The sequence below is a fragment of the Phaethon lepturus genome, unplaced genomic scaffold (assembly GCF_000687285.1).
Source record: "Phaethon lepturus isolate BGI_N335 unplaced genomic scaffold, ASM68728v1 scaffold44359, whole genome shotgun sequence".
NCBI classification, from domain to species: domain Eukaryota; kingdom Metazoa; phylum Chordata; class Aves; order Phaethontiformes; family Phaethontidae; genus Phaethon; species Phaethon lepturus.
The window spans coordinates 1-14,174 of record NW_010566376.1 but is presented as its reverse complement, the minus strand read 5'-3'; the positions used below and the strand labels follow the sequence as shown (position 1 = coordinate 14,174).

Below are 14,174 nucleotides of genomic sequence, written 5' to 3'. Positions count from 1 at the left end.
GAACCGCTTTGGGATGGCTGCACTGCTGCAGAGGAACCACTAAAACCTTGCTGTAAAGGAGGAGGCTGTGCGGCTGCGGCCACGCCGCTGGCCTGTCTCCGAAACGTGGAAGAGCCTTTATGGGTGAGGTTCTCCTTAGGAGTTACTGCCTTCAGGGTGCTCTTAAAACCAATTGCTACACCCTGTAAGTAACCTGCATCAAAGTTTAGCAAGTTGAGAGATTAAAAAAAGCTATTTCATCCTGGCTGTGAGTGTGTCGGCATCTCCAGCTGCCTCCTTGGTGGGCTGTAGAAGGGCGTTTCAGCCATCCTCTGTCTTCTTTTTGCAGCTGCAGAGCTACTTTGCTGCCTGTGAAGACGAGACGCCAGCCATCAGAAACCATGACAAGGTCCTGCAGCGGCTCTGCGAACATCTGGACCATGCTCTGCTCTATGGGTAGGTGTGGAGCCTCCCTCTGGGAGGCTGTTCACCGTGCTTTGCCTAGCGTGTAGCCTCAGCGTGGGGAAGCTACCTAGGCAGCAACTGGGATGGAGATAACGAAGCCCTTGCTTAACTTTCCTCTGGGCTTCTTTCTTCTGCCAGCCTGCAAGATCTTTCCTCGGGCTACTGGGTGCTGGTCGTTCACTTCACCCGCCGAGAAGCCGTCAAACAGATCGAAGTGCTTCAACACGTGGCCACCAACTTGGGACGCAGTGAGTACTCGCAGACGCTGCCCCGGCTCCAAGAGCAAAGCTCGGTTTTGGGGACATCTGGCAGGAGGCCCAGGCAGGTTGTGCTGGCCGTGTGTTCGAGGGCTGGGGCTGCAGGCAGATTTGAGGGAGCCAGCGGGCAGCTCCCTGCTGAGTCCGGCTTGCTTTGGCCAAGGAGGTGGGAGTCCTGGCACGACGGCTCTAGAAATAATTGCCCTGTGCCTCAGGATCAAGGGTTGGGTCAGAGACGTAGCCCTGCTTCCGCTGCCAGGAAACCGAAGCGATCTGCTGGGCCCCGCTCTTGGGAAGGGTTTCTGGCAGAAGGGAGGCATCACCTCTGTCGCCCCAGGACCTCTTGCTGTAGCTGTCGTTTGCCTGATGCTGCTTCTCCCCTGCTGCGAGTTGTCTGTAGCAGATGTTTGGGACCATCGAGGCTGCTTTTGACCTAGGACGGTGCCCAGAGACTTCCTCTCTGCCTGATTATCCCAACACCCTTCATCTCCCGAGCCCCGTACCGGTGAGAGCGGAGCTGAGCGCAGACTCCACCATCACCTCTCTCTGCACAGGAATTTGTGTAATATCTCAAATTGCACCTGCGCTGATTTAGAGCGATTCTCCCTCCATCTCTCCTGTCTCCTGATCCCTGCTGGACATGCCAGTAGGGCTCCCATCTTGCTGGAGAGAGTTGTGTGTCTGCTTCTCAACCAGCTACTACTATTATTCTTATTCCCACTCTGAATCACTTATCTGCCCCTTCATCTCCCGCTGACGCTCGTCCCCACGGATTTCCCCACCAGTCAGTTGCTCCCCTGAAATGATGCGAATGTGAAAAAATGATCTGATGTGTTTTAACTGTTTTGAGATTATTTCTAGGCTTTCTCTGCTTCTCGGGCGTTTCCCCACAGATAAATCTCTCTGCTGCTTTTCTTTCAGGCCGGGCATGGCTGTACCTAGCCCTCAACGAAAACTCCTTGGAGAGTTATTTGAGGCTGTTCCAGGAGAACCTAAGCCTGCTGCACAAGTACTATGTCAAGTGAGTATCCCAGCTCGTTCTCGTTTGGGCACTGATGGCTGTCCCTTCTTGTCAGGAGCAAACCCTCATTTTCCTGTGGGGAACAAGCAGTTAATCGGGGTCTGATCTTTCTTTGTGGGTTTTGCAGAGGTTTTGCATGATTAATTAAAAGGTCCCAGATGTGGACACACTGCCCTATATAAGGGCTTGCATGCATCTGTCGTAGTTAACTGCTTTTACTCCCAGTCCCAGATGTAACCTCTATATTCTTTCACATTTTCCAAGGAGCTGCTGAGCTCTTGTCCGGGGACCCAGCTCCGGTGGATGCCTGGAAATCTGGCTGTAGCTGGGTTTGGGGACAGCGCATCATGGATGCCCACCTGCTCTGAGCCACGTATACCTGCCCTTAAGCTCTGCCATTGCTCTTAGGAGGCAAACAGCAGGCTCACAGCTCTGGGGCTGTTTATACGGCAGCTTGGAGACACACAGAGAACAGAAAGGGCGCTTGTAGCTGTGTCTGCTCTTTCCCACATCCCTAAAACTTTTCTGTTTTCTTCACGCCGCAGGAACGCCTTGGTTTGCAGTCACGATCATCTCACCTTGTTCTTAACGCTGGTGTCCGGGCTGGAGTTCATCCGCTTTGACTTGGATCTGGTGAGTGTTTTATTTGTTTCTCTTGCCTCTGGGAGAGCAGATATGTGGAGCGGGGGGAGTCCTGGGTGCGACAGGTCCCACCGCTTGGTCCAGGGTGTACCTTCTCATTGGCCTTCAGCAGAAAACGTGAAGCCGGCACTTCTAGGAAAGGCTCTAGGCTGGGATCTTCGGAGATCCGGCAACGGGATTTATTCCTATTGCTCAGTTATTCCTCTGCACTGTTCAGAAGAGGAGCGGGGCAGGTGTGGGGAAGCCAGCTGCGGGGCAGATTGACGGGGATAAAGGAATTGAGCTCTGCAAGCGCGGTACGAAATGCTGGCGTCCCTCCAGGTAAACACAAAGCCGCTGGCTAACCCTCGGTGTCGCAGTGGGGCCGTCGGGTTTCCTCTGCAAGGCGGCAGAAATGGACAGCCAGAGCACGTTCGAGGACAGCCCCGTTGTTTCAACTGTGCTAATAACTGTGTGCGGTGACTCAGAACCTGACTCGCCCCATGCTCCCTTCTCTGCAGGACGCTCCTTACCTGGATCTGGCCCCATACATGCCAGATTACTACAAACCTCAGTACCTGCTAGACTTTGAGGCCCGCCTGCCCAGCTCCGTGCACGGCTCGGACAGCCTGTCCCTCAACTCCTTCAACTCGGTCACCTCCACCAACCTGGAATGGGACGACAGCGCCATCGCTCCATCCAGCGAAGGTCAGTGGTTTTTTGGAGACGGGTGCGGTCAAGGTTGTGTGCCCCCACACCTCCTTCGGCTGAGCTGCTGGACCGGACGAGACGCCGAATGAGGTGGCAAATGGTGGGCTGGAAGAGACCAAAGCGAGAGACCCAGCAGTTAGGCTGTGAATCTCTCTTGTCTTGCCTTGGGAGGGGCTGGGATTTAAGCTGCCAGCTTTGCCTCGAACCAGGAGAGAAGGGCTTCCCATGCTAGTCACCTCAGGCCACGTTTCCATCCTGGGGGGGTGTGTTTTAGCAAGAAATGGAGAAATTTCCCGATGGAGTGAAGCTCGTGTCTGTACCTGAACATCGCTTCCAGTTCAGAGCAGGTACGCAGAGCTGCAGAGGAACTTTAACGGCTTATTTTGCAGTCCAAACACCCAAATATGCTGGAGGTGGTGGGGAATAGTTTCCAGAGTCTTTTCTCCATGTCTGCAGTCTGAGGGAAAGGCAGCCAGTGGTCTCCGAGGTGCTGGTTTTTCCTCTTGAAGCATCTTAACTTGAACAGCCTGATAGTTGTCACACTCACCCCCTTATCCCTATCAGAGAGGGCTGGAGGTTGTTCCTGATGAACCGAGAAGACATGTACCTTGTGCCTGCCCCCTTAACCTGCGTCAGGCTGGAGCAAGGAGCTGTTACGCTGCGTGAAGCACGTTCACATGAAGGAACAGCTCTGCCGCCGCTGTTCCTAATCCAAAATATGTTGGCCCTGTTCCTTTTTTGATGTCAGTTTGAACAAAGCCAGATCGGGGGATTCTGGAACAGATGGGGTGATAGGTGCGGTTAATCGGATGCAGTGAATTCGGGTCTGAGTCCGCAGACGCACGGGTTCCCTCTGAGACAGGGGTCTGCCAGTTGCTTTTACATGCAAGATAGAAACCACAGACATTAAAGATGCTGAGAAGGAACAGCCCGGGAAGCAAGACGCAGATGTGGGCATGGGCGTTAGCATCACTTGAGCAAAGGGCTTTGAAGCACAGCACTGTTTTGGGCTCACCCGTGGCATCTGCGCTCATGCTGCATGTGTGAAAGCGTTTCCTTTCGGGGTCTTGCGTATGCCAAAGCCCCAGCATCCCAGGTAAGTGGAAATGGCAGGAGGAGCCTAGCAATAAAAGTCACGGGAGGAAGCTTCTCTGACCCCAGAGGTTTGGCATAAGCCACCGTTTCAGTGCTTGCTGCACCCCCGGGCTTGTGTTCCTGTTACTCCCTCAGCAGAACAAGCCTTAGTGCCAGCACATCTCCTACCTGTCCCTATTGACCGGGCAAGCAGTGTTACCTGGGTTTGGCTACGCTCTCCAGCCCATCTCGTGGATGGAAGCTTAATGCTCAAGAGAAGAGGGGTTTGGAGTAGAGATTTTTGAGCTAGATTTTGGTTTTGGCATCGTCGCAAGCTACTGCATGTGTCCGGGCAGCGGTTGCGGTCTGTGTCTCAGTTTCCCCGTGCGTAGAGGGGTTTGGTGCTGATGTAGAAGCGCCGTCCCCTCTTGCAGGACCAGGACGGTGGAGGTGTCTGAGCCCAGGAGGGCAGGCATTGCCGCTGTTCCTCCGGCGTGGAGGAATTTCACTTCAATAACTATTTCACTGCTCGTCATTTCAACAGGAGCATCTCGCTACCCTGGGAGTGTAGGTGGAGCTGGGGATTTTAGGATCAGAGGACAAGTTTTTCCCTTTAATCAGACCCCTGGCTTTGCAAACATTAATGAGTCAAACATCACAGTATCTATGGGAGGTAAGTGTGACGTGGGGAAACTGAGGCACAGAGCGATTAAATTGCTTCCCAGAGGGGATCCCTGATTAAGTACACAAGCCCTGGATGACACCGAACATTTATCTGTTTGAACTTTCCAGCAGCTTGCATAATGGGGCTTCATCCTCCTCTGGTCCCGCTGTAGCTCCCGTAACGCAAACATCCAGCAGCAAGAACCATTAGTGCAGCTGGTTTCCATTCGCCTCCATGTTCCCTAACTATTTTCTCATGCATTTCAGATACTGGTGGAAGAATGTTTTGTTTCTCTCCTTTCCCAGCTCCCTCCCCAAATCCCCTTCACACTCTCCCCTGTCCCCTCTCTCTCCCCACTACTTGTATTTCTAATCCTGAGTTTTATCCCTCGTTTTTGTAGATTATGATTTTGGAGATGTCTTTCCAGCAATGCAGACCATGCCCAGCAGAGACTGGGAAGGTGGGACATACTCATCTGTTACAAGATTTTGTTTTTCTCTCTGCATTGCTGCCACCTGAAGCTTGCTGCATGCTCCCCGGTTCATTTCTTTAACAAGCCACCACCACATCTTGATGGAATTCAGTAGGGGCAGAAAGGAGCAGAAAAGACCCCCCAAGGTGGGAGGTTGTGTGTCTCATCCGTGAGACCACGTGCAAAGCTTTCCCCAACTCCTGGCCGTATATTCCGGAGCGGAGGGATGTTTTCCTGCCTCTGATGATGCATCCGTGTCTTCTAGATGTGTCTGCCCCAGCGCTCAGCGTTGCAGACGCGAGGCTGGAGCTTTGAGTACGGTTCTGTGGCTGCTCGATACGTTACAGCCTGTGTTGATAAAGGAGCCTCTATACCAGGTTACCAAAGAAAAGCTACAAAATCGGCCCCGGCGTGAAGCTGGCGGGCAGGGATGAGTGTCCAAAATGTCCAACGTCTAAAATGAGCGTGACCTGACGGCTATAGATTTCCTCTTTGGGGTAAAGCACGCAGGGTGCTGACTGAAAAACTGATCCACCTTTACTGATTTCCTGAAAGCCTTGGAAAACAGCCAAGTGAATTCTGCTTTCTTTAATTTTGAGCCTTTTGCGGGGATAAATTTGGGAGGGTTTCACCGAATCATTAAGGTTAGAAAAGACCTTCAAGATCATCAAGTCCAACCATCAACCCAACACCACCATGCCCCCTAAACCATGTCCTGAAGTGCCACGTTTGTTTTCCTTGGACCCAGCTCCCATGTATCAAAACTTCTCTCTTGAAGCCACAACATCCAGCACATCCCTGTGCTCAGTTTGGGTCACTACATGGTGTTGGTTTTGTTTGGTTTTTTTTTTTAATTTTACCACTTTTAAAACCAACTTCTCAGCTATGTCTGGCCTTTACGGTCAAGAGCACGTGCCCATTTTAGAGGAACTTGTTCTCCTTCCTCCACATGCAGTCCCTGCGCGTACCCTTTGCATGTCACGGGAGCAGGAGACCTCTCTGCTTTACCCCCAGAGGAAATACACCCACGCTTGGTCCTTTGCAGTTAAAAGCTGGATGGAGCCTTGGGTCCGAATGGCCTTGGCCAGTACGGCCTGAATATTTGGGGAAATTCTACCTGAATTCCATGTGGATGGCTCTTGGGCTCTAACACGCTCCCTCTCATCTTCTTTCTTACCCCACGCGCAGAGATGCTCACAGAGATGGTTTACCGTGCCCCTGCAGCTTGAATGTACACCCGGAGAGGACAAACCACATTTCCAGACCCAACGCCCGGCGGGCGAGTTCACCGTGGGTGTTAGGTGCAGGCTGGCAGAAGCCAAGGGACACTGGGAGCAAATCCCTCTGCTTTTCAGAGGCGTGCAAGGGCTTAAGAAAGTTGAGGCACATCCTCGTTTTCAGCAAATGCAGTTTGGGGAGAAATTTTGTATTTTGGACAAAGATCATTTTTGTCTCGACGGAACCAGCAGGGTTTAGGCAAAAGAAGTGGTGTTCATTTTGGTGATACAGGCTAGAAGCCTGGGGCTGAAATAGCTTTTAAATGTTTTATTTTCCGTTTAATGTAGACGTTAAATCTACCCGACTCGCTTCCCTCGATAGAGTTCACACGGGGCAGGCGTTCCAGCGGGAACAAAGCAGCGTTTTGAAATCGGCCGTCACAAAACGGCCTTTATTAGACTTTTATAAGAGGTTTCATTTTCCTACTCAAAACCTACGCCCCCGAATCAGTCTGCCAGGGCTGTGGTTTCCTTCAGAAGGGATCGTCCTGCCTAGCAAGGGGCTTCTAGCTGGCTTTGGAAATGAAGGGTGCTGGAGAAGAGAAGGGCATGGGTAGCCTTCCTTTAACCGTGACTTTGTGGACGGATAACTCCGAGCATGACTCCTGTAGCCCTTCTCCACTGCTCCTTTTCCCTCTGAAGACTAACACGGGCCAGGCCGGTTGTGCTACGACCTGCCTGTGCATCCTGCTGTCCTCGGACCCCGGTGAATGCTGTGTGTCCCCCCTCCACACTTCCAGCCCCCCGTACGTGTCTCACGCAAGCTGAGGAAAGCAGCCGGCTCCGTAAAGACTGCGGCTCTGCGGGCTGGCTCCGTTTCTGCCCGACGCGAGCGAGCGCCTTCCTAAGACCCCGTCACAGGGGAGAAGCAGCAATGTGGGGCAGCAGCCTCGTTAGCTCGCTCTCATCTTGCTAAGGAGCACCGTGGCCCCAAGACCCCTCCAGTTCCTTCCCGAGGACGTTACCTCTACTTCTTAATCCGGCTGCCAGCTCCTGGGTGACCGAGCTGTTATTTCCAGGCGTTGCCTAAATCGCAGCGGGTGCAAAATGCAGAGCGACGCTGGGTCGCTGGTCTCTGTCCCTCCTCGCAAAGAGCCTGCTGCCCGCAGCAATCTCTGAAGCTAAGCTGGTCCGACGGCTCTGCTGGTGCTCGCAGTGGTGTCACTTGCGAGCAGTACGGTGACCACGTAGTGCCCCGAGCCCCCAGCGCGCAGCTTTGCTTGACTTGACTTGATCCAGGTGCCCGAGCCGACGTTAATCCTGCTCTTCCCTTCTTGTCTTTGCAGACGGAGATCTCACAGACACGCTCAGCTGCCCGCGCTCCACCGCCTCGGAGGCCAACGGCAGCAAGGCCTCCGTGAAGAGCCCGACGCAGCGCTACAACCCCTTCAACGAGGAGAAAGCTGACGCGCCGTCCTCCACCGAGACCACGCCGGTGCACACAGCTTCTCAGGAGAAGGCAGAAGCCACGCCTGAAGGAACGGACCAGTCCGAGAGCTGCACGGAGCTGGAGGTCATCAGGTAGGGACAGAGCTGCCTGGCCTGGAAACGTGCCCCTGAGTGTCATCTGTCACCAGAGGCTGATGATGCGCCATCCCTTCTAGCCCAACAGAGACGGCATCTGTGGCGTAGTCTTTATACAGTCGTGCAAAAGCGGTTTTATACCTTCACACACCACCTGATGCTCTGTGGGTATCAACTGAGCTGGTCCCTTGGGCCTGCAGAGCTACAAGCTGGCTCGACATGAACGCCGTTGCCCAACAGTCCATATTGTAGAGCTCAGAGGAAGCCGCGGGCTTTTATTTGAAGCTTTCTCCAGCTGGTGGCAGGTTTGCAGCAACTCTGGGTCTCTGATCTCTTCTCCTGTCCTTCCTCTTGTTTGTCAATGAGCTGTGGCTAAACCGGTCGAGGGAGATGCCTCCGTGGACCTGCGGGCCAGCGTTTGACTCTTGCAGAGGAGATCCCCAGGGGTCCCTCAGAGCCCTTAACCCAGACAAAGAGCTCAAGGCTCCGTCTGCTCACGGCCAGTGACGCAGGCACCCCAAAACCAGCCCAGCAGCCCTGTGGTTTGCTCTCATGCCTGGTTTTCCCTGAGAGGAGTAGAGGAGCTGGGTTACATCACACCCAGAGCTCCAGCAGACATGAGGGAAGGGGAGCACCGTGCTCACTTCCCAAACAAGAGTGACCTGGCAGCAGTTTGGGTGCCATGGGCGGCCTGATCACTTCCGCAGCCGGCATCCCGGTGTGCCGTTCGGCTGGAGCGGGTTCCAGCCTGCATCTCCCTCTTCTGGCAGCTGAGGACACAGCATTCCCAGGTCTTCTTGAAACCTTCTCCTTTCCCAGCGTCTTCCTCTCCGGCAGGAATTTTTCCCACATGACTTTATCTCCACATCCATTTGTGATCCCCTTTGCAGCCAAAGCAAGCCCAAGATGCTGCGTCCAGCAGCTGATGCCTCTTTTCTTTTTTGGATAGGTAGGAAACAGTGTCCATGCCCTGCTTTTCTTGTGACGGCTGGCATGGAGACAGGGGCTCTGTGTGGCCGCACGTTGAGCAAAGTTCCTGATTTCTCTGCAGTGGGGAAAATTGCAAGGGAGGGTTGTTGGGAAGGGGTGCGACTCTTGTAAGCAGGCACAGATGAGTGACATCTCTATTGGTCTGTCACCATGCAGGTTAGCCAAGAAGAAGAAAACGGGCAAGAAGAAGAAAGCGAAGCCAGAAGAGCCGGTGAACACCCCTGCGCCCGTAGTGCCCGAGACCCAGCAGGCCAGCGGAGACAGCGGCGTGAACGGGCTGAGCGACAGGGAAGAGCCACAGAAAGACGATGGTCCCGCTGTGCCGGCTGGTGAGCCAAGCCCGGGCGGGCAGCAGGAGGGTCGCGAGCGCTCTGCCCTCAGCCAGCTGGCTTTACGCATCCCCGAGATGAAGGACACTTCCATGGAGAGCGTGGGGCAGCCGCTGAGCAAGGTGATGGACAGACTCAACGGGCAGCTGGACCCCGGCGGCTGGAACGCTCCCCTCGAGCCCCCCGGGCAGTCCTTTCGGACTGGCACGCCAGGGGAGACCCCAGATGGATCGTCCTCTGGCGACTTTAGTGAGGGGATTTCAGCCCCCATGGACTTCTACCGCTTTACCGTTGAGAGTCCAAACGCTGCTGCACCAGGTGGTGGCCACCATGACGCTCCAGGGCCTGGCCAACCGCCACATGTTCCTGGTAGCCCTGAGGCTCCTGAAGAAGAAGAAAGCAGAGAGGGAGAAGCAGTTGGGGCAGTAGAGGAGTCTGGAGGGGCGAGTGATGAACCCCAAACTCGCCAGACAGAAACCACCAACCCCCAGGCTCTCCACGAGCCGAAGAAGGAGCAGCCCAGCCCTTCCCCGAGCAGTGCCGAGGACTCTGGCGTGGAGGAAGGGCAGGGCAGCCCTTCGGAGCTGACCCATCCCTCCGAGTTCAGGTGAGGCTGGGTTTGCTCAGCAGAGGGAGCATCTTCCAAATAATCTTGAGGTAAAGCTGGCACCTCTCCCTTTGTCCTTGGTTTTGGGGGCAAAGCCCATCCTTTTCCAGGATGAATATGATGCACAAGATCAGGAGGAAAAGGTCTTGGGGGACCAAGAGGTGCCCAAGTCATGGACAAGTTCAATAAAGAAGGGGATTGATGTTCCTAGACACGCCCCTCCCCCCCCAAAGCCCCACGTCTGTGTCCATCCTCTGCTGTCTCTCTTCACAGGGTGGATAACAACCATCTCCTCCTGTTGATGATCCATGTCTTTCGGGAGAACGAGGAACAGTTGTTCAGGGTAAGGCTGTCGTGACACATCTCCCATGAAGGACCGGCGCTCTGCCTGCATGGGCCATGGGCTGAGAGCTCTTCTCTCTCTGCACAGATGATCCGAATGAGCACCGGGCACATGGAGGGGAACCTGCAGCTGATCTACGTCCTGCTGACAGATTGCTACGTGTACCTGATCCGGAAAGGTATCCCGTCCCGACAGCCTCTGTGCTCAGCTGCGGGGAGGGAGGCTTGCTTGATCGGTGGCTTGTTCATAAATTAGGGCACCGTAGCTCACTACCTTCACTGCCAGTTCCCTCGTGTCCCCCGGGGCGGTGGCAGAGTCTTAGTAGGGAGCTCAGGTTGACTTGTGTCCCAGGGCTTCTTGGGGGACGTGCCCTGTGGCTCCATGCTGCCTGGGACACGGCTTGGTTGCAGGATCCGGGCAGCGCTGGGCTCCTTTGCCACTACTTCACGCAGCTCTTTGTGTCTGTGCCAGGGGCAGCGGAGAAGCCGTACATGGTGGAGGAGGCCGTTTCCTATAATGAGCTGGACTACATTTCGGTGAGCGCAGCCTGGGTCGGGTCAGCCCTTTTGGGGTGAGCAGGAGGCTACTGGGGGGTCACTCCTCACCTTTCCAGCTGCAGGAGTGTCAGGAGCATCACGGTGGGGTGTTTCTGTGGGGCACTCTGTCCCCAGGGAGCATTTTGGCCAGTGAACCTTTGAGACTGGGAGAGTTTGAAGTGACCCCCCCGCCTCGAATTCCACCTCTGTGGGTGCCCAGCTTGCTCCTATCTTCACATGGGCAGCAGAGCGACCGCTGACCTTCTCCCCTGGGGCCAGAAGCCAGGTTCAGCCCTGCTTCGCCGCCCCTCGTCCCCCGCGCGGCTTCCTTAACTGGTCATGTGTGGCACAGGTTGGGCTGGATCAGCAGACGGTGACTCTGGTGTGCACCAATCGGAGGAAGCAGTTCCTGCTCGACACCGCGGACGTGGCTCTCACCGAGTAAGCAGGGACTGGGCAGCAAACCGCGGCACAAGCGCGGCGCTTTCCTCCCGGGGCACGGGACCTCTGCCCAGCGCTCCCGGCATGACTTGGGGAACGCAGGAGGCTCCGGTGACAGCCCTTCATGACAAAGTCCTGTGACCAGAGGGTGTTTGGGGTTTGGTTTGATGCCACCAGCTAAATCCTGCAGGCACTGGGCAATGCAGACTGCGTGTCCTTTGTGTCACTTGGGATGAGTAGGGACGAGGTCTTGAGTTCCAAGGCACCTCCCCAGGTCTCTCTGCGTCCTGTCAGCGCAGGGTGGTCATACTGGGATCTGTGTTGGGATGAGCGTCCGTCTCCCAGTCTTGCCCGTCTCCTTCCTGGAGTTCAGACTTTGCAACCCATCACCTTTCGTCCGGAGACTGATTTCGAGACCCTCTGTTCTGGAAGACCAGAAGCCCATGTTGAAGGGAAGCCCCTTCAATATCAGAGCACATGAAGGAGATGAAGGGCTCTTTGCTCTGGCCTCATCAAAGATCTCTGTCTCCCTCTCAGGTTCTTCCTGGTCTCCTTGAAGTCAGCCATGATCAAAGGGTGCCGGGAGCCCCCGTACCCCAGTATCCTCACGGACGCCACCATGGAGAAACTGGCACTCGCAAAGTTCGTAGCCCAGGAGTCCAAGTGCGAGGTGAGTTTGGATTTCACGGCCATCACTGCATGTGGCGGAGGCTCACGGGTGACTCGCTCCTGTTGACTTCTCCGCCTGATTCTCGCAGGCCTGCGACGTGGTTGTGCGTTTCTATGGCCTCGTTCACTGGGAAGACCCCATGGACGAGGCGCTGGGACCCTCCAACAATAGCTACACCTCCACCGAAAACGCGGTCACCAAGGATGGCATCCTGCACTACAAGGCAGGGACCTCCTACCTGGGCAAAGAGCAGTGGAAGACCTGCTTCGTGGTGCTCAGGTGGGTGCCGGCGCTGTGGGTCGGGACTGAGGTCAGCCAGGGCTCATCGGAGAAGATGCTGGGACCCGTTTGCTTCCCAGCAACTGCTTGGGAGATGGAGAGGACCCATCTTGTCACCTGGGAGGCTAAAGCCACCAGCTGTGGCTGCCCAGCAGCAGGAGCACAACCCCACGGGGCTGTGCGGGTGGAGGGCAGGGCAGGAGCGGCTGTGGGACCGAAAGCAGGGGTGTTTGTGCAGTTGCCGGAGCCGAGCTGACTCTGGTTACCGCCTCTCTCATCTTCCCAAACGGCAGCAACGGGATCTTGTACCAGTACCCGGACCGCACGGACGTCACCCCTCTGCTCTCCATCAACATGGGGTAAGCGGCTGGTGGGATGTGGGCCCGGACTCGGCGGGGATCTGGGGTTCAGGAGCTCCTCGGGATGTTCAGGGAGCTGTTTCGGGGCAGATCGTGCCGCAGGACTCCCTGCTTGCTCCTGGCTGGGTACAGATGCCCGTTGGCGTTGGCTCCGGTGCGTGTAGCTGGAGACGGGCTCAGTTCCTCCTGGTGTTTGCACGCCAAGCCCACCCTTTGATGGGGAGTTGGCCTGTGAAGGGCTGACGTACCCCTCCAGAGCCATGCCAGGACCCACCGCACTCAATTCCGGCTCTACCACGACGTGCAGAGGCAGAGCCCGTCCTTGGAGCAACCGCAGGGGATGTCACGGATGGGACACGAGTGCTTGTGGGGAAAAGGGGTGACGTGCCGCGGCAGGGAGGGCAGACGGAGGCTGGCGCTGGCCGGTCCGTCCCGCTGATCTCCATCCTCCCCCCTCTCTCCCAGCGGCGAGCAGTGCGGCGGATGCCGGCGCTCCAACACCACCGACCGGCCCCACTCCTTCCAGGTGATCCTGACAGACCGGCCCTCCCTGGAGCTGAGTGCCGAGAACGAGGAAGACATGGCGGACTGGATGCAGTACTTCTGCCAGGCTGTCTCCAAGGGGGTGAGCCGGGGACAGGCCCCCAAGGGTGGGTGCATCGACCCCCTCCTTCGCCTGGAGCCGCCGACGGGAGCGGGGATGTCTGTCGGGGATGGAGCAGGCGGTTTTCTTCCCAGCCAGGAGGGCTTCCCCATGGGGCAACCCATAGAGATGGGGCTCCTTCGTGCCAGATTTTAAACCCCTCCTTTTCCCCACCCCATGCAGGTGATCCCCCAGGGTGTTGCCCCTACGCCGTGCGTCCCTTGCTGCCTTGTGCTGACGGACGAGAAGGCCTTCACCTGCCACGAGGACTGCCAGACAAGCTTCTTCCGCTCGCTGGGCACCGTGGAGCTGACGGACGTCACCGCCGTCTCCACGGAGGCCGGCAAGGAGTACTGTATCTTGGTGAGCGTGGTGCTTGGGGGCCGGACGGCCCAGGGCTGGGCAAGGACCACGGTGGTAACGGCCGGCTTCTCTCTTGGTGTTTAGGAGTTCGCTCAGGACCGCAAGCAGTTCCTGCCCCCCTGGGTCCTCTACTTTAGTTGCACTACAGAACTGGAGAGGTTCCTCTCGGCGCTGAACGCCGCGTGGAGGAACATCTACCAGGTGAGCGTGCAAGGCTGCGTCACACTCTTCCTCCGGTGAGGAAGGGCAAATGGGGCCAGCACCCTCCGAGGAAGGAGGGGGTTAATTTTTCCCGGCAGGGTGAACCCAGCTTTCTTCCCACGAAGGGCAGGAGAGCCACGGGGCAGCCATGGGGCTCCTCCGTGTCCACGTTAACTGTGGGATGTGGGATTTGAGTCCCCGGGCAAGGCGGGCCATGAGCATCTGGGGCTGGCAAGGGGAGTGGGGAGGAACCTGGCTCAGCCCCGTCCCCCTCCGTCACCCCTATTTATGACACAGGTGACCTTTCCTGTCTGTTTTTGAGGTGGTTTTACGACGAGGGGGAGAAGC

At 56.3% G+C, this 14,174-nt stretch overlaps 1 protein-coding gene across 1 annotated transcript; it reads left to right on the top strand.

The window, feature by feature from the left end:
• Positions 1–328: 328 nt before the first annotated feature.
• Positions 329–13,826, top strand: PLEKHM2 (pleckstrin homology domain containing, family M (with RUN domain) member 2; the record flags this gene model as incomplete). Its single annotated transcript, XM_010295461.1, has 18 exons — positions 329–435; positions 583–692; positions 1,623–1,722; positions 2,268–2,355; positions 2,865–3,051; positions 5,193–5,252; positions 7,828–8,062; positions 9,212–9,991; positions 10,265–10,334; positions 10,422–10,512; positions 10,806–10,870; positions 11,223–11,311; positions 11,849–11,981; positions 12,070–12,260; positions 12,554–12,619; positions 13,085–13,244; positions 13,446–13,625; positions 13,710–13,826. Coding segments are annotated over 18 exons (2,829 nt in total), but the record flags the coding sequence as incomplete, so codon positions are not given.
• Positions 13,827–14,174: the final 348 nt, after the last annotated feature.